At 39.4% G+C, this 22569-nt stretch overlaps 3 protein-coding genes across 4 annotated transcripts; 1 reads left to right on the top strand and 2 right to left on the bottom strand.

Moving 5' to 3' along the window:
- Window positions 1-1569: 1569 nt before the first annotated feature.
- Window positions 1570-4737, bottom strand: sdhaf1 (succinate dehydrogenase complex assembly factor 1). Of its 2 annotated transcripts, none has more exons than XM_036589007.1 (3): window positions 4567-4737; window positions 3327-3553; window positions 1570-2271 (listed from the first exon to the last, which is right to left on the bottom strand). In XM_036589007.1, the coding sequence occupies exons 2-3, from the start codon at window positions 3522-3524 to the stop codon at window positions 2131-2133; spliced, it is 339 nt and encodes a 112-aa protein (XP_036444900.1). In that variant the 5' UTR covers window positions 3525-3553; window positions 4567-4737; the 3' UTR covers window positions 1570-2130. The 2 variants fall into 2 exon arrangements, 1 of the variants encoding a protein (XP_036444900.1); XR_005008263.1 differs by having other exon boundaries at window positions 2205-2271; window positions 2984-3553.
- Window positions 4738-9292: 4555 nt separating this feature from the next.
- qpctlb (glutaminyl-peptide cyclotransferase-like b) lies at window positions 9293-16000 on the bottom strand. Its single transcript, XM_036588344.1, has 7 exons — window positions 15782-16000; window positions 13508-13654; window positions 13018-13311; window positions 11577-11738; window positions 11327-11426; window positions 10974-11090; window positions 9293-9989 (listed from the first exon to the last, which is right to left on the bottom strand). The coding sequence occupies exons 1-7, from the start codon at window positions 15998-16000 to the stop codon at window positions 9844-9846; spliced, it is 1185 nt and encodes a 394-aa protein (XP_036444237.1). The 3' UTR covers window positions 9293-9843.
- Window positions 16001-19151: 3151 nt separating this feature from the next.
- LOC118820519 lies at window positions 19152-22121 on the top strand. Its single transcript, XM_036588888.1, has 10 exons — window positions 19152-19327; window positions 19432-19545; window positions 19686-19797; window positions 19887-20090; window positions 20384-20507; window positions 20826-21040; window positions 21273-21355; window positions 21472-21659; window positions 21786-21875; window positions 21968-22121. Exons 1-10 carry the CDS (start codon window positions 19187-19189, stop codon window positions 22119-22121), a joined length of 1425 nt encoding a protein of 474 aa, XP_036444781.1. The 5' UTR covers window positions 19152-19186.
- Window positions 22122-22569: the final 448 nt, after the last annotated feature.

Below are 22569 nucleotides of genomic sequence, written 5' to 3'. Positions count from 1 at the left end.
AAAACATCAGGTTTGCACTTTTGCTTATCCATCGCCCATGTTTTTACTCTTCTGAAAATACATTTTAAATCAAATATTAACCACCTTTGCTACAATCAGTTGTACGGTAATACAACTTGCGTACATATTGACACAGACAAGAGAGAAAAGACCCAGAGAAGAAAATGAGAACAAGAACATAATAGACAAACAGCTTTACAGGAGATTAAACTTGGTAATAAATGTGTAGAGCAATAAATTCTTAGATTTCTCAGTGGAAACTAAACGAAGCTGTAAGTTAGTGACTGACCTGCTGAATTAACTGAGCGTCTGACATCCCGTTGCTCGAGTTTGTCCTCGAATCCGCCATATTTCTCAGCTGAGAATAAACAGCGTTAAATGAGATAAAACAAACCATAAACACTCACACCGCCAGGCCGAGCATGGCAATATTAAAATACATAACTTTATTAGTCAGCCATAAAACAATCTCTTCACCTACCTACCTCTTTTCACTTCCTGTTTACATAGGCGGCGGCCTGTCCTTCTACAATAACAAGTCGTTTAGACATTACTGCCCTCTAGTGGCTCGGTCAGGTCACGGCTTCGATCGACATACATCTGTAAAGAGCCCATATCCCACATTTTTCTTCCATTTTGGCACCCTTATAACGTTGGTATGGTTTTATGTACCAAAACACTGATAATTCACTTTAACACGACCATTTTCCAGGCTATCTTTATCCCCTAGAATTAGACAGGCTGTTTCTTTTACTTTGCTTTTAGACAATATGTAAATGATCTCTGTTTTGATTGGCTGTATTGCTCCTCATTCAAAAAGCAGACCAGGCTGAAACGCTCCTCATAACCTCAGTGTGAATAGGTGGAGCTAAACTGCTGTAGGCTGAATAGGAGGACATATGTCAATGTGTAGGTTTTTTTTTAAAACAATACAATTTTTTAAAAAGCTTTTGTCACAGCTTAAGCCCCATCCCAAACGGCACCGCAAGCCATATGGTCCTCCTCAAAACATTTTGGTGACATCAACAACATGCAGACCTTTAGGGCAGGAGACATCAAGGGTGCTTGTTTTTTAAACGTGCATTTGGGACAAGCTCGTGCGACATGCCAGCTCTCCATGTGCCGCACGTGGTGTATTGGTCATACTCTTTTTTTTTTTAATGAGCTAATTTGCTTATTTACAGTTTTGAAAGTATGAATACAAGCACAATGCAGCTCAATAACAGGTTAATGCATTTTACATACATCTGAATATCTTCCTTTCCTCCATGTTGATCAGATAGCTGTAAACTAAATCATCCACATCCAAGGCCACAGTAAAGGTGCATGGAGGGTGCCCCTCAGAACCCCCTTGAACAGCAACATGAAAAATGGGACACCGTATAACCTTGCAGTCCCCACATGTATGCACAACTGTGGACTGCAGGACAAGGGCGCCATTAGGGACTGGGCTTTAGTTTCTATATATGAACTGTATGGACTTGTGAGTGAATAGTGTATTTTAAAACTTTAACAATGTTTACGTACTACATCAGTCCATTATTAAAGTAAAAAATAAATACATTTTTCCATGGTACGGGCCCATTAACATTTAATGTGATTATACAGTATGTAGATCATACAGTACACAACTTGTATGCAAATAAGAAAACCTCACAACCCCACAAACACATTTATTGACACCTAAGCTGAATCTTAAACAGCTCCCTACTACCCGTATCATGCACTGCATGTCATAAAACTGTGGCTTCTACACTCAAATCATGCACTAAATGTTAGACATGTTAGAGTCGTGCAGCCTATGGCTGAATATAATTTGCTTTATATTAGACATATAACGCACTATTTGGGTGAGGTAGCTGTTATTTTATGGAACGCATAGTGCACTACATAGGGAGCAGGGAGCTATTTGAGATTCAGCCCTAGTTTAGCCAAAGATATTTCCAAAATAGTCCAGATTGGAATTTCAGATTGCTGAAGTCTTCTCTTCACATCTCTTATTTACAAACTTTAAAAAAAACACACCCGATTCAGTTAATCAAGCCTTCAGAGGCATCGGAATGATGGATATATTAAAAGTATGTCATAAAATTCTATAGCGGGCTTCCCAGTCCTGCTCCTGGAGAGTTATCAACCTGCTGCGTTTAGCTGCAACCCTAATCTAACACATCTGTTCCATGTAATGAGGGTCTTCAGGGTCTGAACATTAGAGCCAGGTGCACTAGATCTGAACTGTCTAGGGTGGTAGATCTCCAGAACCAGGATTGTCACCTGGAGGAAAAGAGATTAAGAATCAGGTCGTTGTACACTATTCCTACAGACAATAGTTAAACTTCTAGAATAATAATAAACATATTATTGTCCATTATCTCTTGCATCAGTAGAACTATACTTATTTATACAAAATTAGCGTTGTTTCCAAACCACTGGTCTGAAGTGAGTGTAGATAACTTGTATTTTCTGTTGAACATATGCTTTTAAAAAGGGCAACATTTATTTTACTTTCACATAGACAGCTTAAGATTTAGCTTCATGTTATGTTAAGCTAAAAGCTATATTTCCATTTTGGCACTATTTACTCCCATTCTGTGTTTGGACAGTGTCTTATCTCACAGTAGACACTCAGACATTTTAATAGTTAATGAAAGAAATGTAACAATAATGACATCTTGAATGTGCATTACTTGCAACGAACTATGAATTTGTACTGAAGACAATGTAAATAATATTTGAAAATTACTTTCAGTGACATTACTACATAACCAGTAAACACTACTGACATTTTGAAACAAATCAAATAAAAGTATAAAAGTTCTGGTGTAAGAAGCACAGAAAAATGATCAATCACTATTACTGACCCTACAGTATTTCTAAAGGTGCTGCAGCAGCTTCAGATTTCATAAATGCTTGGACAAACATTTTACTGCTGCACAATGATCAAAAACATGGCCAGTTAAAAGAGTAACTTCATTTATTCAGCCACCTTGTGCTGTCTTGGTGGTCATAATTTGAGTCTGGATGGATCAGAGCATAAAGTTCTGAAAGTTCCCACTACACAGAGGAAACTTTTCCTGTTGTATGAGAATCTGACAGTGGAGTAAGCCAGTGTGAAACAAACCTGCCAGCCAAACAAGAACGCAGTTCAAAAACACAATTACTTAAAATGTATTACATCCATCATCAATTTAAAACTGAACAAAATGATTCTCTATGACTGGCACTGCCTGAAACACTGTTCTCAAATCAATGGTTGTCCATCACAGACAAACGGTCAATCAGCTGTTCTCCTCGGTTTTGCTGAAGACTCCCAGCTGTTTGGTGTTTACATCTTTAAGTTGCTCCAGTTGCCGTTGGGCCCGCCGGCAGAGGTACTCTATGTGCATGACGTCTGTCTTTTTGATGGCAGCGTTTGCCCGGAACTCCTCACGTATCCTGGGTACAAACCCCGGCTTGCCTCGTCCAGCACGTAGAAACTGACGATACAGTGATAAGATCTGTTTCTGTAACTTACTGTGGCGCACCATAGTGTTGTAGGGAGTGTAGGAAGAGTAACCTTTAGAAAAAAACAGACATAAGGGACAAAATCCAAAAAGGGCAACAATGCAACAGCAAGTTGTTTCTAATTGTGTGTAAAGACATTTTTTCAATATTTAAAAAATAAAAAAGGTGCAACATGAGTGTTTATCTGCTCATGTAGATCAGTAACACTTGTAAAACTGTTTAAACCTATTTAATTAAAAAAAAAACTAAACGTTGTATGGTAAGGAAAACTTGTCCTGATTGGTGTGGAAGTGTCCTGGAGTGAAGGAATTTTGCATAGTTATATGTGAACATGAACATGACATTTTTTATTACATGTGTTTTCACAAACAAATCTGGATTTTCGATTCTGTTGTTAAAATGGCTCCCTAATTCCTCTCTAGTGCACTGCATAGCACTTTAAACTATGGCTTCTACACCCAAAGTGTGCAGATAGGGAGCCGTGGAGCTCATGGGTGAATTTAAATGAGTTTCATATTAAACATATAATGTATAATTTAGTTGCTGAAATCGTTGATTCATGACCTACATAGTGCACAAAATGGAGAGCAGGGAGTCACAGTCTCGGCCACAGTCTGAACGATTTTTTTTTTAAATTCGTGCTTACAGGTGAGCTCAGAAAACACATGAACCAAATGAAATTTAATTTCAGATGTGGACATAAACGAGTTACGGCTATGACAGCTTTGACAGTGTCTTAAGCTGAAGTTGGCGTTCTATTCTAATTTTCCCGTTCCACCTTAAATGCTGCACCATTTAAGGTGGAACGACAGAATTCGAACAAGAAGCTGGTGAATAAGAAGCAGACTTCAGCTTCTTTAGCTCACAGCAGATGCTCAGACGTTTTAACAGTTAATTACTGCTCTCTGTTACCCATCGGTCTTTAAAATTAACCTCAGTAAAAGAAGATCAGTCTTCCGGGACCAGATACATGATACAGTACCGTTTACTCAACTCATGGTGTACGTTATTCGTACAGCCAGCAAACTCAAGCTTACACAGCACAACAGACAGTAACTACTTTACCTGCTCTGTCACTGACGTGTCGATATCCGTACTGTGTGTCACTGACAGTGACAAATGGTAATATGGACAGAACTCATTCTACGATTTTCACCGGTTATTCTCAGCTTTTAACCGCCTGGTTACCACAGTTTTGTCATGACCTTATTTTTTTCGTCGCTGAATGCAGTTTCTCTGCAGCAGCGCCTTCTAGTGGTTTGGCTGTAAGCGGGACTGTAGGGTAGCACACCAAAGATTGTATATAAAGTAAACCAAGATGGTGCATGTCTATTTAAGAGAATGGGGCGAAAAAGGGTTCAGTCAGAGGTTAAGGGGAGCCGACAGGACTGCAAAACGCCAGCGGGCGCCCGCGAGCGAGTCCTCAATGTAGAAGAGTGAATGGAGCTAAACGGATCGAAAAATTAAAATAGTTTCTAACCACTTGTCCAGGATTTCCTTTAATTTTGGAAAGTAAATGTTTACTTATAATATATATATATATATATATATATATATAATATATATATATATATATATATATATATATATATATATATAATTTCACTAAAAAGGCAAAGAAAAAACGCCTGTATGTTTCCTGTTTCTACAGCAAAAAGTTTTGAGCAGCAGGACGCTATCATTACTGCTACTGAGTGCTGATTGGTTGGCGAGCGGAGCAGCTGTTTGCAGGCTGTTCGCGCTCACTGACGTCATGAACATACATGAGGCGCTGCTTTAAACTTCTATAACTCGAGTTCAAAAGCGCTTAAAATATAACAGCGGTGTTAAAATGTTTGGTGCTGTTCTATGTTCAGAAAATAAGTGCATTATTTCATATTAAAACGTTTAAGAATTTATAAACTATGATTTTGCTCAAATGCTCCAAACTAACCTATTCATTTTGGACTCGCTCTGGAGCGCCATCTAGCGCTTGAAAAACTAGGAGGACATTACCGAGTGGTGAATCTCCTCTCTACAAGTTCTCTGATTCAGTTCCTGTCTTGCTTCAACCACTTCGCCCCGCCCCCGTCTCCTAGGGCAACTGCAGCAGCCTGCGATGAAAGACAGGGTAGCGCGCTGAACAAACCATAAACAAACCTGTTTTTTCTTAACATCAGCTCAGCGGAAAGATTGTTTAGACTCAAAATCGTCACAAGACTCTAACAGTTACAAAAATGGCCACAGCTTCGCTAAAATCTTAAAAGGGAGAAAATAATCACTAAGATTTGCGGAAATGGGTACAATGTCCCGCTATTATTAATGAGGCTCGAGTCTGTTGTCTGCTTAAGGGGCAGACAACAGACCCACTCGCCAAAACCACGTAACTACATTTCTGAAAATATTTTGACAAGGTGGCTCTCGACTTCATGTAAAACATTTAAACACCGCTGTTATATTTTTAAGAGCTTTTGAACTGGAGTTATAGGAGTATAAACCGGGACCTCATGTACGTTCATGACGTCAGTGGGCGCGAACAGCCAATGAGCTGCTCCGCTCGCCAACCAATCAGCACTCAGTAGCAATAATGCCTGCCTTCTGCTGCCCATAACTTGTAGAAAAAAGAAAACATACAGGTAAGTTTTCTTTGCTTTTTTAGTGAAATACATTCTTATACTTTACAAAATTAAAGGAAAGTTCTGGGCAACTGTTTAGAAACTATTTTAACTTTTTGTTTTTAGCTGTTTAGATACATTCAACCCCAGTCATTGAGGACTCTTTGGCGGGAGCCCTCTGGCTTTTTGCAGTCATGTTTTGATATAACGGGGGAAATAGGAATAGGAAATAGGCCAGGCTACTCATAATCCAGCTCTGGTAATACTACATACTGGAAAACCTCCAAATGGGAGGGACTGGGGGTACCACAGCTCCAAATCGGACGGGCATAACTCAGACTGCTTCGTAATTGGTTGTTAAAAAATCAGCTGGGTTTTTTATGCCACTGGGTTTGATGTTACAGCTGGCTGGTGGTAGAACAGAATTATGTAGCTGATAAATTATTCTTATTATTATTTTGATTTTGCGCACATTGGATTAGTCTTAGCACTCTCTTAACTGTCCAGACTAAACCTGTATTTCTTCATTCATTAACCTATTATAGTAAAATTGTGCAAGAATTAGGTGTTTCAAGGCATAATGGATGTTGAATGATTAAAACAATGTAATACTGGGCCTACCACTGTCCTACACATTTATTTGCCACAATCTTTTTTCACTTTTTAGCATCACAAACACTACTTTTCATTAAAGCAAATATATTAAAAATTTTAGTTAAAGATTTTTTAATGTAGGGGTCGATTCTCAAAAGGATACATCAGGATCAGAACAGTCAATACTGAAGTATAAATCTGCCCATCTCTACTTTCAACACATTAATGCTGTCTGAACTTGAGCCTAATCCACAAAACATTTCTGCAATTTAAAAAAAATTTTGGTCAGGACAGCAAATGAATTCATATGGCCTTTTCTAACAACCATTTGTTTTCACAATCTGCTGATGTAATTTATGTGCTCATATTGTGAGAGTATGATGACATGAAAGCATGAGCAACGTCAATAATATATAGCTTTTGTGGTTTATTAAACAGAAAGACACAGGCGAAACACACAAGTGAAACATTCTCTTTTAATTAGAAAATAATTACTACATCATTCTGTGCAAACAGTAGTCTATTCATTCCATCTTATAGCCTAAAATTTTGAGATAGTTTGCCTGTATGACAGAAACAGGCCTATAGAAGTGCAATAGTGCAATACATATTACATAACCTTTGACGGAGCAAATGCTTTTTCAACACAGTAGGCTAATGGAAATGGGAATTTCCTGAAGAACAGCTCTATTTTATGCAGATACAAGTTTAGACAAGTTATACATAGTATGCCAGTATTTTACTGTAATATTCACAGATAGCACTGTGTTAATAGCCATTCCTGAGCTCTGAGATGTCTGTCTATATTGCATATCCTATATGTTGATTATTATTGCACTCTAATTGATTGAACCTGTGGAAACTCCCCAGATATGTGGTTGTAATCGGTATACAGTCCCTTCTTTTTTCACACTACACACAGTCTTACTCATAGAGCAAGATAAGATTTACAGTCCTATGCAAAAGTTTGGGCACCCCTGGTCAAATTACATGTTGATTTCCTTAGTGGATAAATGTCATTACATTTAAATTTAATTAAATATGTAGCTCAACCTGGGTGTTCAGACTTTTTCATATGGCTATATCTAAGTACAGTTGTATCATAATGTTATTACTTTTTACATAGGAGGTTACTTGTTATTGCATTATCCTGTTCACAGTATAATTCAATAAAAAAGGCACCTTATGCAAATATATGGAAAAATGAGGCTTGCTGAACTACTTCAACAGTAGGCTAACCTACATCAGTGACGGAGGCAGCTTGAGCTTATATAATGTACAATACAACTGCCTAAAGATAGTTACTCTTATGTGGGCTAAAGCCTGGCAGCAGGCAAGCTCCTCATCTTTAGTTCAGTGGAAGAGTCATGTCTGCACTTTAATCTGACAAGAATTAATGCATTCTGACTGTTAACCTGACAGTGATCTTGCATTCTTAAAAGAAAACATTCTGGATATAATTTAGGGGTACTTCTGCTTGTTCCTTTGGGTTTAGGGCCTCCAAACTGTGGTTGCAAACCACAGGTTACATGTGCTGTATAAAACCATACCAGTCACACAACTGAACCCTGCTTCTCCTAAACCCAGCCTGCTAATCTAATGCTAAACACAACATGATATTAGCTAATTACAATCTGATATGTGATTTTTTTTTAAAGCTGAATGAGCTTTTATCATACAGATTGGTATAATTCAGCATAAATTCTCTAAGTATGCTGTGTAAAGTCTCTGGCTAACATGCTAAATAGATTACCAGCATTATCATTTGCTTATAGCACAATTTTCTAAATAGAGAGTTGAGAGCTGAAATGATGCTTGCATGGGATCTCAAAGGAAATTATCACTTCTACTGCAATCAGCTATCTGACAGCTAAAAAAATAAAAAATGAGATGCAGTCATATGCAAATGTTTGGGTGCCCCTGGTCAAATTACATGTTATGCTGATGAGTGTGAATAACATCCTCTACAGAGAACACACTTTGAGGGAAAAAATAAAACATAAAATGTGGTCTGTGAAAATATTATGGCACACTTTGTATTTTTTGTTTTATTTTTTTTACCAATATGTTAAACTCAACAAATAAATAAAAATGGTGCACTAAAATTTACAGAAAAATGCCATATTTAAGTTTGTTCCCTGCAGAGGATACCTACAGAGTTAACCTAGACAATCAATTAAATATGTAATTTGACCAGGTGTGGATCTGTAAAAAAACACTGTCTCACCAAGCACAAAAAACATTAGGTAAGTGTGGACTAAATAAGGACCATACTTGTTGACAAGCCCTCTTGAAAACATGCTTGGTATTGCAAAGATTGAATACAAAAATGGTTATGGACTGGAATCCAAACAAAACATGGTATATATGAAATATACTGGGAAACTGATTGATTGGTTTTTGAGTACCACACAGAATGGTTTGTCCCTGAAAAGTAGCTTGTGTATATAAGTAAAGGTTGGAGACCCCTGTATTAGGACAACCGTTATCGGTGCTATAACGGGTAATTTGAATATTTTCATATTTTGAAATATAATTAAATCTTTAAGCTATAAATGAAATCATTCAGAGCGGTTTGATGTTAAACGTACCATTCTAGAGAAACATACTGTGTCAGAATTGGTTCCTATCACCACCACTGTAAAGAAATCACAATTGGGAGCGTTCTCTACTATGAGCCATTTCACATCAAACCACTCTGAATTACTTTGCTAACATCTCAGCTATTGAATTATGCAGAAATTTGGATGATATGGCAGAAATTTTGATGCAATGGAGTTTTGGTGGAATGAAATTCCCTTTTAATCTTACTTTTATAATTATGTTTGTTTTACCCTAAAAGCACCTGAAGGACGTGACCTATTGTGATAGACACCAAATGGTTATCAGCATAATTCTTTACGCTTTAGATGGCAAAGAACCCTAATTCATAGTTAAGGAAGCATTTTTTCAACAGTTGCACATAGAATGGCACAACCATAAAGACCTACTCAAAACCCCTTTTTCAAATAGCATACAACTCTGAACGCAGGACCACCAAACCAAGGGCTCTGCCATCTTTCACATTTCTGAATTCTGCTTGTGCTCAATGTCATGATAGTGAGGTACTGATTTCATGAAGGATGTGGTTGGTTCCAGTAAATGCAATGTTATTCTATAGTCCAAGATATTCCGCTAGAAAGACCACCAAGACTTTGGTCAGATTCTCCACAGTGTGACTGTGGACCTTGTCTGCTGTGTCCTCCATTGTGTGCCAGTAAGACGGGAAGGGTGTAGCAATCATGTGCAGCACAGGAACTCCTGCAGTCAGCAACAGAAAACAAAACAGAATGCAGAAAAAGAAAAATGTAATTGGCTAATATGAAGAGCCAGGGAGCAGGATGTTCAATGCAGAGTGTGAATTATACAGTGACATTCAGGATGAACTGTATCCAACCTACGCATAACATGTAACTAGCAGGCTGGCTACTGAGCAAACAAACAAACTATCTTGCATGTTAAAGTTTTTGTTACATTTTCTTCAGTGAGTGACATTCCAGATAGTAGCTCTTAGACAGCATATATGAAATGACACTGCCTTATGCTTAAATATACTTTAGAATATAGGCAGTAATTATAAAGAACCCTCCCCTTTGTAGGCAAGCTACCTTTATGCCCCATTGGTGCCAGTTTTCCTACATCTGCAATTGCCACATTTAGGGGAAATAAACTGGAACAGCAGTTAATTTAATTCATACAGCACAAAAAAGAAAATCCGGAAAAGAGGCACTACTGGGGCAAGATGCCCCCTGTACCTGGCGTAAGCACCCCTGGAGAACCGTTATTTGTCTTTAATTTACAGTATCCCAGTGTTCTGGGAGGGGCTTCCTGTCCCAAAGGTCTAATTTTACTTTTTTACTTTAAAAGAATGTACTGCTCTCTCAATGACACCCCTAAATAATCTTTCTTTTTTAAAGTTACTTGCACAGTTTAATATGTATGCATAGATCACTATAATCCAAAGACAAAAAGGTTTTAAGTGACACCAAGAAGTTTCTGGGTGAATAAATCTCAGGAGCACTGTCATTCAGATGAAATTTCTGAATAAGTTACACCATAAGCATTGAGTTAATGTGTTGAGATAAGATTTGAGAAGTAAAAATAAGAAGGGGGACATCTGGAGAGCTTCTTCGTTAACTTACCCTACATGTAAATTTTACGCTTTACTTTCTTTGGTAAGGGTTAAGTTTTTTATGAGCAGTCACCCCCCACAACCTCAAATTTCAGTCATCAGCTGGTCCTCACCCCTCCGAAGGAAAGGCATATGGTCATCTTCTACTGGATCCATGTTTACATCTTTCCTGAAGTAAATCTGCTCACTGGGGTGTAGAGACAGCAGGCCCAGCTTATGAAGTCTCTTCTCTTGAAGGCAGGTCCATGTGAAGAGAGACAGAGATTAAACGGCAACAATCTTTTTTATTTATTATTATTATTATTATTATTATTATTATTATTATGATGATGAATAAAGTTTACTAAAATTTCAACAAAAGTGTGGTCCATATTTACAGATAATGTATATGAAGACATACATTATATATACGTGAGATAAAGATAAAGAGTTGTAATAAATGTAAGAACCTCTCAGTTAGACCTACCTGCAGAAACAAGGCGCTCGAACCAGCGAGCTGTGTTCTCAAAATGATTCACAAACATAGGACGTGGGGCTCCAATTACATCCAACAGAACAAAGAGATCCTGGTAGTACCAATAACAATATGATTGCAATACATTATTACAACACTTATTATAGCTGCAGAAGATAAAGGCAAGGTTCATACATATATTTGTTAATCCATCACATACCTACAGATATGAACACCCACACAAACATGCAAGTGCTCTTACCACAGCATGCAGCAGCGTAGTATGCTCAGAGCCTGGAGGATGTGGAATGCGGGACATGTGTTCAGCGAGATGTCGGGAACCATACAACGAGTCAGAAGGAGTCCATTTCTCAAAAGCCTCCTCACCATCAAAGAACACCAACTGTAAAGTCACCTGAGCCATCTACATGAAGGGAAAAGATGAAACATCAAGCATAGCGTTAGTTCATGCAGTCTACAAAGTCAAGCTCAGGCCACAGTTACCTGCTGTTATGAGCTGATATCACTTAGCTGACGGCTCATCTGATTGCCAGCTAGGCATACAATTGGCTAAATTCATCAGCTTGCCCATTCTCACTATTTCCTCCACAGCCACTTTGCAACCCACTTCCACCCGTCTCCTCCCTGCTGTATCTGACTTGTTCAATGTCATATTTGTTGTCATTGATGCCTGCTCTGTTCTGTTCCCTAGGGGGGATCTTTCTACTGTTCTTCCTGCCTTAGGCTTTCCATGTATGCACATGGAAGGGCAGGGGGGTCCCAGAACAGAGGCCTACCACCAAATATAAGTTACTGCAAATGAAAATAAAATATTTCCTTGATGGAGTGGTCCTGACTGAACTGTGATTTATTTTGTGAGCCAAATCAGTCTATCTCCTTTTGGTGTATGTTTGGTTTTCTATCAAGTAACATTCCTAAAATGTGAGAAGCTAGCAACACTATTGAAGTAGTTGCTTTTGCATGATGGATTTAAGAGATTTACTATTTACAGGAATCATTTGAGCTACTTTGTTTAAGAGCAAGCCATTAATTATTCAGCCAGATGATTCAAACATAGTTATGTGGTATAGAAACCGATCAATTCCATAGGAAAGAAACAAGGTCTAAAAATATACATACAAAGTGTCAATACAGGAAACTGCATCAGTGATCAGTTTCCTCCTTTGTGACATGCTATATAGACATGCCATGCATCTGTCCACTCAGCAAAATCTTTAGAGGAAGACTTCCTAGAGGAAGATTTCACTTTTTTCTTTTCACCCTCTAATATCCCTCCATAACCAGTTTATGGTGAAATACTTTATATTTTAAGGCAGTAAAAGAAAAAGGTTGAAAAATTTTTAAATTTGAAAAAATGTATACAGTGTGCTGTAACTCATACAGATGAAGTGACAGTGCTAGTTCGTAATTCTAGAGCACTGCGGCTAGGTGGCTATTCACAGCTCTGACAGAGACTCGATATCAGGTCTCAGAGGTCCTTCTTCCCCTCAGAACAGCAGTCGACTGTGTGTTACTGCCGGTAAGGATATATTATGCTGTACATACCTCAGCCATTGGTCTGGTTGGGACGGTCTTATACTATCAGGCACACAGTATTGTTCATTTATGGCAGCTGAAGACAAACCGCACTGTAAATTCTCATTCAGTAAGTCTTCTCTACAATCTGAATATAGTCGCCTCACCTGCTGTTTGAGCATTTTCAGGTGTATATCCAGTGCAGTGACCAGCTCGAGTATCATAGCACAAGGAACAGCTGAGTCAGTAGCCCCCACGAACACCTGCTTCGGGTCACGAGAGGCTAATGGTATGATCTTGGTGTCATAGTGGCAAGCCAGTAGCAATCGACGAGGAGCATTGGGGTCTAACACTGCAAGTATGTTGGAGAAGTTGATTGGACCACGAGGGGTTTCGGAGTTGAAGGAATCAATTTCCACTGACCAGCCCGCTGAGAGAGAGTCCAGCAGGGAGGAAATGTGCTATATTGTAATGCAGAAAAGGTAAAAGTAGTTAAACTGAAATGAAAAGGGAGCAGAAACACAGTTTTAAAAGCCAAAGCAAGTCTTTTTTGAACATTTTTGCCCAAAATAGTCAGATATATTGCCCGTACATAATTATAATTACTTGACTAATGTGCCCCTTGCCCATTTAATTATTTAGCATTGCTAAATTTACCCTTCGAACAGTGCGGCTGCCGCGGGACCCAGGATGCCTCTCTATAAGGAAAGGCTGGAGTTGGGCGTACCATAGCCGAGACCAGTTCACCTCAGAGACCAGGCGCTTCACCTGCGCTGCGGTGGGCTTACTTGGCCTATGAGTCAGCTGGAGGAAACAAAAAAAATTAAACCACACAAGAACCCAACATATGCAGATTTACATGATGGAAATGTGGACACCAGTAACAATTAGGTGTTTAAGTCTACTACTCTAGTGCCTAGGTCCTACTACTCTAGGCCTACAAACAAACAAAGGGTTTCATTGCAAAACACATTACAGACCCTTTTCAATAAATGGGTGATGGGCTTTACACACATCATAAAATATTAATGATATATTATGATAAAACCATCTTTAATAAAAATGCGTTTGCCATTAAAATCAGTTATTATCCATTTCAAAAACCCTTTACATCTGAAATTGTTACAAATAGAAAATACTTCAAGCGTAGTGTTGAGTTTTCCCAAAGGCAGTCAAAGCACTATTGTTTATTAAAAAGGAAAACTGGAAGACGAAATCGTTGCTACTATTAATTATACTTGCCTGGACATGAATTACGTCCAGTCTCTAATACTCAGTGGTAATTAACCATTTTAGTCTAGGCATATGATTTAATTTGCGTCTGGGCTGCCTATGCAGAGATTTGGACCGCAGCCGCAGGCCACAGGCGGTCGTGTTGCACCAGAGTGGGGCGCCCATGAGCCACGAAGCTTGTGGAACTCTGACCTCCAGCTCTATTCCTGGGGCGAGGCTGAGCTGAATCGCGCTGAAACGGATCTTGAAGAACGGCCATATAAAACACATTAATATTCATGCCAAACAAAAGTACACTTTTACAGTCTGACAGCAAAATGACGGGATTTCCTTATATCTATCACCAAATATCGTCATATTGCTCATCGTTAACTTATTCTTGCTATGGGGAGTTGATTGCAGAATCGATTCGTCTACTCCAAGAGAGTCAGAATCCATTGTTCGCCAGTGACTCTGAAAGTCGAAACGCTTGGAGTCGGATCTTCGACTCCCTGATTTTTTTTTTTATCGTAACTGCCCGAAGGGACATTTTGACGGAGTGTGTGAGTGTTTAATTGGCAACTTTAAACAATGCCAACGCTGCTCAGCAGCTGCTGTAAGCAAAAAACACTGCGCACTAAAACGGTTTGATATGCCAGCCTCTGCACTGCACCGCTCTGCAGTGCAACTCTACATTTTCTTCACTAGGGCTGCAATAAAAAACGATTCTAAATAGTACAACAAACGAAAACCAAAAACAAACATTTTTTCACATGTGGAAAAGGGCGTGAACTGAAGCTGGCTTCTTATTTGCCCGCTACTTATCAAAAAATTCCGTTCCACCTTAAACGGTGCCGCAGTTATATTCTGGCGCCCACGCACCATTAAGGACAATTCTGCATTATTTAAGGAGGGAAGTTGACTGAGCTGGTGAATGCGAAGCCAACTTCAGCCTCATGAAAAGAGGAGCAGGATAAAATCCAAATATTGAATAAAAAATTGGTTCCTTTTCATAGAATTTAAAATAATTTGAAAATGATTTGAGAAAATTATTTGAGAATTATGACTCAATGATTTTCTCACCCCGAGTTTCCCCTCACCCGTCATTATGTGAAATATGCTATCTGACGATTGTTGAAACATTAGTCAGCTGTTATCATTTCCCTGCTGAAAAGAATCAGCACAGACCAGCATGCTGGTCTAAGCTGGTATGGTTTTGGTTTAGCTGGTCACTCCAGCATGGCCATGCTGGTTGTCCAGCATTACCAACATTAAAAACACAACATGTGCTGTTTTTTGCTGGGGATCAGCATATTAACTTCCATTGCTGCTGACCACCACACCAGCATCCACAACACAATGCTGTTTTTTTCTAGCAGGGTTGTGACACTACCTGATGTTAGTATAATTAAATTTACTGTAATCTATATCTACTCCAAACATTGGGTAACTATAAGTTTAAGATGGTTTAATATCTGTTGTTTCCCTTTATGACCGGCTGTGGCGCTGCCTTGGTTAAAATTAAGAGGAATCGAAGAGTCGACTCCATCGATACCTGCAGCGGGAGTCGAGAGTCGGTGTCGACTCCAGAGAAAGAGTCGTGTATCACTAATTCTAGCCTAATTCTCTGCTGAGCAACAGCAGCGCCGGAGCCCAGTGAGCAGCAGTTAGTGTAAACCGATGAACGAGAGATAGAGAGAGAGATTCAGGTTTACCCACTTTATCCTTGTTCAGATCTGGCACTCTGACTGGCATGTCTTCGAGTCTTCTCGTTTCATTTTCGGACAAAATCAGTCCCAGAGTGAGAGCAAATGCCAGCAGGATGCACAGGCACAGCAGCAGCACTCGCGCTCTGCACACCGGCCGCTGATCGCATGTGCCAGCAGCCGCACAGCGCAGGGTGGAGGCAGCAGCAGGAGCCCTGGACCTCCTACTCATCTCACAGCGCTGCACGACCTGATCACATCTGTGTGGACACGAGGAAAAGGCTCAGATCAACAGGGAGAGCGTCTGCGGTGCAAAAAAAAAACGTGCACTTAGTTTATACACGACAAACTTTAACAACTGATCTGCAATGGTGCTTCGCTTTGCTGCGCTTTAGTGCATTAATTTCCGTACTCTAAAACCTCAGGAGACATTAAACTGCTTTACAAAATAAAATCACGAGACTGTATCATATAAGCATTTAGCCTACAAAGGTATTTGACAGAGATAACAGGCAATACAGTACCCTAAACATGCTAATTCTCGTGCACCGTCCCTGTGGCCGTTACAAAATGCACATTAAATCAGACATAAGAAGACCAGCAGCCTCCATCATCGCCTTTACCTGCGTTCTCTCTGAAGAGCCACACGGAGCTCTCGACAGCAGACGAGTCCTGAGGCAGTCGGCCGGTCTAGTGAGAGCAAATCATCCAAATACAGTCCACATGACTAACCGCTGAATGCGTTTCAGCTCGGAGTTGTGGTGTTGGCCGTCTCTGTGTCCTGCAGACTCTCTCCCTCTCTGCCCGGAGACTAATGCAAGAGCGCAGCTGCTCGTCCAAAGCCGGTATGACCGAAAACCCGTACAGGTTACTGCTTCATATACTGTCCGTTAGCAGTGACCAATCACACTAAACAAGCACATCATGAATGAAAATGTAACATTTTTCCTCTTTTTGTCGTTTTATACAGTACTGAATGCTGTTTTGTTTGGCGTTTACTAACATAAACATCCCCTTTTGCCTTTGTAATTCTTAGAAAAAAATATGTTTGATCGGTTTAAACAAATATAGATTACGCATAAGATAATTTTATTATTTTTTGTTTATATTTTGTACATCTTGATTGTTTATTTTTTAATGTTTTTTTAATCATTTTTGTTTATTGAAGTTTTGCAATTCTTATGATTTTATTACGTCGTTAGTGTTTCTCTCCTCTGGATGAACGATCTTGCGCGAGCTGAGAGAACGAGCTGTGATGTGAGGCGCGGGAACCACTTCTGTCCGTCCACAGTCAGACTGACTCCTCCGGGACATTAGGAGATAATGAACAGAATACAAACTCCAACCCTGCAAAACCACACGCGGTTCTTTGCTGTGCTAAAATATTTCACAGTTCTGCCGTTGTGTTATTTTCTGATATTGTTTTAGCAGTTTCTGATCATATCGTTAATTCAGAAGACAACACCGCCCTCTACAGTCAGCGAGACACAGCTCACTTTAGCTGAGTGAACTTTTCCGCCAAGCAACTGCATAGCAACGCCTGCGTCCAATAAGCTGCAGGCAGAAATTCCGCTGGCAGAGTGTCGCGCGGTATCTATCCTGCGAATCCTAGATGTTGTTTCTTAGCCAATGAGCTATGATTGGCTGTTTTCGCGTTCCAATTTTTCCCAATGCAGCCAATGGCAGCTGAACAAAACAATAAAGCAGGACGGGCGGCGGTGTGGGACTTCACTGTCATGATAAACTAGAAACGGTGGTAGTTATTTATTCATTACGACGTGGTAAGTGAATGGAATAGTAACAAACAATGATATATTTAACTGCCAGAAAGAGTAAAGAGTACTTTTCTCCAAAAGTAGTAATTTGCTTTACCGCTCTCGCTCTCTTAGCTTTGTGGTCCACACGGTGAACTAACTGAGGCTAGTGGCTAGCAAGTTAGCATGTGACTCCAAGTACAGTGTCGTCGTGTCAGTTAAGTGTCCTCAACAATATATATATATATATATATATATATATATATATATATATATATATATATATACACCTTGTGTCTACACACAATGTCCATTTTATACTTACTATATAGGTGCTCTTTGTAGTTGTACCATTACAGTGCAGTGCACTAGAACGTGGTGGCATGTTGTTGTGTTGTGTATGAGTGGATCAGACACAGAAGTGGTGAGTTTTTAAACACCTCTGTATCACTGCTGGGCTAGGATAAGTCCACCAACCAAAAATATCCAGCCAACAGCGACCTGTGGGCAGTGTCCTGTGACCACTGATGAAGGACTAGGGGATGACTAATACAGACTGTGCAACAACAGATGAACAACTGTCTCTGACTTTACATCTACAAGGTGGACCAACACAGTAGGAGTGTCTAATAGAGTGGACCGGGAGTAGGTACAGTGTTATAAAACTGCAGAAACACTGCTGTGTCTGATCCAGTGTTACCAGCTCAACACACACTAACTGGTGGTCCTGTGGGGGTTCTGACTGTTGAAGAACATGATGAAAGGGGGCTAACAAATGATGCAGAGAAACAGGTGGACTAAGTCTGTAATTTTAGAACTACAAAATGCACCTATATGGTAAATGTACCTGATAAAATGGACAAAGAGAGTAGATACAGGATAAGTGTACGTAATGAAGTGATCAATTGGATCTGCAAAGTAAGGTTAAACAAATACATTTAATACAGGTCTGTACTCTTGGTGACACTGCAGACCTCCATCAGAACACCGGCCAAAACCCCAGCACCAGCCACTATGAAACAGAAAGACAAGACTTGCAAGAAAAGGTGATGCATTCTAGGATGTGGTTGTTCTATTTGTAATGTAACAGAACTATTCTTAGACTATGCAATTTTGCTGATTTAAAGCATTATATTTGTTTATGTAATATTTAGTGCCCCTAAAAAGTATTTGGGCATTTGTGCTGTATTTAAAATTTATTAAGTTCATTGTGTTAGGAAATAAAATGTCAAACCAAATGAAAATTATTTGAAATAGACCATTCCAAGACAAAATATTCTTTCAGAAGGTGACTGGAGTGTTTCAGATTGAGCCATGTCTTTGCAGACTTGTGCAGATTTGCATGCAAATACCTTTGTACACTTCTGAGCTCATGATCCCCTCAGTGTATACAACCCCACCGTCACCACTGTAAGAAAAACAGCCCCAGAGGTTTCCACCTCTGTGCTTCAGATTACTTTTAGTGCAGTCTGTTTGGAATTCTTCTCAAGGCTTTCTCCATACAGTCTACCATCAGTTTAATGTTATGCTAAAAATATGTTTCTCTATAATAAATATCATTTAAGTATTTTATGAAATAACTTAACATCATCAAAGTGTACCAATAGTTAAATTATTGAAGTGTCTTAATACTTTTTGGGGCTACAGTAGGTCTGCAATGGAAAATGCAGTTGTCTCTGTCTGATAATATTGTTGGACTTTTTAGAGACAGCTATGACTGTAACACAGGTTGGAACAATAGCCTGAAGGAGATCGGGCTTTTGCTACCTATTTCTGGGACAGCCAGTGGTCGAGGACTTACTAAGGTCATCTCACAATGTGTTTCTGCTGCAATATGTAACCTTTATCGTCCACTGCTTTACTGTGAAAACATTGTTTTCTATATTTCTGTCCTCATTTTGATCTACAGAAAGAAACACTGATCCACATGCTGCAATACTTTGATTTTCTTCAGAGTCATATTCAGAATTTACAGAGCAGCCTCCCATCCTACTGCCTCCCAAACAACAGTGATAGAGGTGCAGTCAATTTCTGTAGTATCAGTCCTCATTATGTAAAATCATCTCTTTCAGTTCTGATAGGTCTGTTTTTTTGTTGGTTGATGTATTCATGTATTTATAGTTTTTGTGTATCTGTGTATGTGTATGCATGCAAGAGTCTGAGTCAGAGAGTGAAGACACGCCTCTCTCAGAGCCCAGCACACCTCCACACTTACTGAAGGCGAAGCGCAAGTACAGCTGTACTCGCTCACGCAAGAAAACCACATCTAATCCAGGTTAGGCAGATAAATAGACAGTATAAAACAGAGATAAATCTTAAGTGTTACTTGCTACTCAGATGTATTGTATGATGCACATTTTTTAGAATCTTTTGATGACAGGAGTAGCAGTCTTCATAAAGAAGATGCTTATAGACATGTCACGGCCAACACAAACAGAGCGTATCCCCCTACAGGGAGTTCTGATAAAGGAGTGTACTTTATTGACGAGAGCGACAGCAAAACACACCCAGATTTTTCTGATTCCTACTACAATGCGCTGTTGCCAACAACATCTTCTTCCAGAACAGGTAAAAGTTTTGTTTTATTTTGTTGTGCTGTTAAATGGGATCATGTACACACAGTGATGTTTAGATCAAGAACATAAACATGGCACTGCTTTGCTAGCTGAGGAATGCTGTAGTCCTCCTGTGCTTGCAGTGAATTTGTTTTCAGAAAGCAGCCAGTAGTGACTGCAACGTGGTTAACTACGTCTGTCTTAAGCATTTGAAAGAGCATGTTGATGTACTTACTGTAATTGTTATTGTTGGTAGTAAAGCATTGTTTAGGTTCTGCCTTTCTTTGCGCCCATGTCTGTAAGCAGGAAGCAGTGTGGATCAGGAATCCCCCTGTCAAGGACTTGGAAGCCAGTGTTCTGTCTGTGAGGACAGGACAGGAAGTGAGGATGGGAGCTTGGGAAGCAACGACCTTGATACTCCACCTTCTGGGTAATGTGTCTGTTTATTTTTGTTTGAATGAATTATACATGTACCAGAAGGACAGGAAAATGGACTTTAGGTGCAAAGAATTTGCAACATAAAGAGAAAAATGGGTGGTAATCAATCTGATAAGCAGTACCTCAGAAATCTGAGCAGCTGGCTAGAGGTGACTGTTCAGGGACATTTGAGATTTTTTTTAAAGCAATACTACCCCAATATTACTTTTCCTTGTCAATTGTCTTGATGTTGGTGATTCTAATTACCAGTCAATTTATATACTATTTCTGAAGGAAATTTTGCCTCACTCCGTTTTTTTTCTGTTTTCAGGTCCTTTCTTTTGAAAGACCGGATGCTGGGAATTCTCCCTTCTTTGGGGAAAAAGCAGTTGCCTGCTAGCCCCACACTCCCACAGACACCTGTACTGCCACTACTCCCACTGCTGGGAGCTGGGAAGGGCCTGAATCTTAGCCCCTCTTTGCTCACATCACCAGCTCGTGGCCTCAGTCACCCACTACTACCCAATAGACAAGAGGAGCTGCAGAGTAAGACCTTGGAACTGTACACTCTGGGACAGCAAAGTTGCACAGACTGTACTTGCACTTATCAAGCCTTATATGAATGATAGTAAATTAAATAACCTGAGAATTAAATGATTATAAGGAAATGCGAATTGAAACTCTCAAAACTTTTTTCTTGAGCTATTTATTAACACGGTGACACAGTTAAGACTTTGTCCATGTCATCTTGTTTGCTCTTTATTTTTACCTATTACAGCATTATTTGAAGATGTATGGGTCACTCCTAAACCTACTGTTCTCAAAGCACCCAATTTACAACACAAATCTCCAGATGAGTCAGTGAGTAAATTTTTAATCTCTGTTAACATGCAGACTGAATCAAAAGCTTCTTAAATATGCACACTGTGCTAATAACATTGCTAACATAGCAATGATGTTTTTCTTTGCGGAGCAAGGAAGATGATAGAGGTTCAGATTATATGAACTGGACCCCAAAACAGCGCATTCCTGAGAGAACAGCAACAAAAGCTCGTCGCAGGAGATTCTTCAACAAGAGCCAGGATGTTACAAACCCTAGCCCGAAGAAGAAATGTGTGAATGGCTTTATCATGTTTTGCCGAGTGAACCGGAGATTGTATCTTAGGTGAGTGTATAATTTCACCTTCTTACAGATTGGGTTGTCAGTCTCCTTCAGAGGATTTTGGATGTTTCTAAAAATTCATAGAGATCAATGGATGGAAGACCAAACATGTCTCTGACCTCTGAGCAGAACGCATCCTGGCACTCCTTCGACTGTGGTTACCAAAGAGCTGGCCAAATTGTGGCATATAATGCCTAAGCAAGAGAGACGTTTGTACTGGTATGCTTACTAAATTTCAATCACTGCTTTGTTTCATGAAAGTTCATAGAACCCCCTTCTCATCCTAAACCTCTGCTGTTTCTTTGTTTTAGCCTGAAAGCAAGGCACTTCAGTCGCCAGCAAAACCGTAATGTGCGTAGTGAAGGCTGGCAGGCAGACGAGGAAGCAGAGGACTGTATCCTGAGCCCCCTGCATATGTTATTGGCACACAGAGATTTGTACTTTGCTTCCAGGGGAATGCCTTGAGCAAGCATGTCTCTGAAGCAGTCATGAAAATCTGATTATTCAAAGGCAATAACTAAATAGGCTGTGGATTCTTCAAATAACTACATTGAAATTTATTGAAATTTATTATTGTAGTGGTTAAACACCAACTGTGGAAGTTCTACAAAACATGTTATTTTAAAGTATTTTACTGTAACAAATAACAAATTCTGGCATGCGTTGCGGTGCAGGTTCGGTATAAAACAGTAAAACTTTTTTTTAAAACTTAAAAACAAAAGTGCATTCAGACACTGGAAATACTTTTTTCAAGGATTATCTGTGGTTTTAAATATTATACTTTGTAGGTCATCATTGGGGTTTCTGCAGGATGACATTTTTATGGAAAAAGCACCGACTAAGTATAACAAAACATGTATTAAGCTTTATTTATTGTGTATTTAAATACAGTGGCCTTTATTGTGTTTTAATT

This window comes from Colossoma macropomum, unplaced genomic scaffold (assembly GCF_904425465.1).
Source record: "Colossoma macropomum unplaced genomic scaffold, Colossoma_macropomum, whole genome shotgun sequence".
Taxonomy (NCBI): domain Eukaryota; kingdom Metazoa; phylum Chordata; class Actinopteri; order Characiformes; family Serrasalmidae; genus Colossoma; species Colossoma macropomum.
The sequence above is the reverse complement of the archived record's forward strand: the minus strand, read 5'-3'. Positions and strand labels throughout refer to the sequence as shown.

Excerpts from the sequence above, each read along its gene's own strand:
- LOC118820519 (XM_036588888.1), top strand. The coding sequence starts at position 19,187 with ATGCAGTTGTCTCTGTCTGATAATATTGTTGGACTTTTTAGAGACAGC. Across the intron at positions 19,328-19,431 it reads GTGGTCGAGGACTTACTAAG|AAAGAAACACTGATCCACAT; the intron begins GTCATCTCACAA and ends TTTGATCTACAG. Across the intron at positions 21,660-21,785 it reads AACCGGAGATTGTATCTTAG|AACGCATCCTGGCACTCCTT; the intron begins GTGAGTGTATAA and ends ACCTCTGAGCAG.
- sdhaf1 (XM_036589007.1), bottom strand. The coding sequence starts at position 3,524 with ATGGTGCGCCACAGTAAGTTACAGAAACAGATCTTATCACTGTATCGT. Across the intron at positions 2,272-3,326 it reads AACTGGAGCAACTTAAAGAT|GTGACAATCCTGGTTCTGGA; the intron begins GTAAACACCAAA and ends CTTTTCCTCCAG.
- qpctlb (XM_036588344.1), bottom strand. The coding sequence starts at position 16,000 with ATGAGTAGGAGGTCCAGGGCTCCTGCTGCTGCCTCCACCCTGCGCTGT. Across the intron at positions 13,312-13,507 it reads GCAGCCGCACTGTTCGAAGG|CACATTTCCTCCCTGCTGGA; the intron begins GTAAATTTAGCA and ends ATTACAATATAG. Across the intron at positions 11,091-11,326 it reads CGAGCGCCTTGTTTCTGCAG|AGAAGAGACTTCATAAGCTG; the intron begins GTAGGTCTAACT and ends CCTGCCTTCAAG.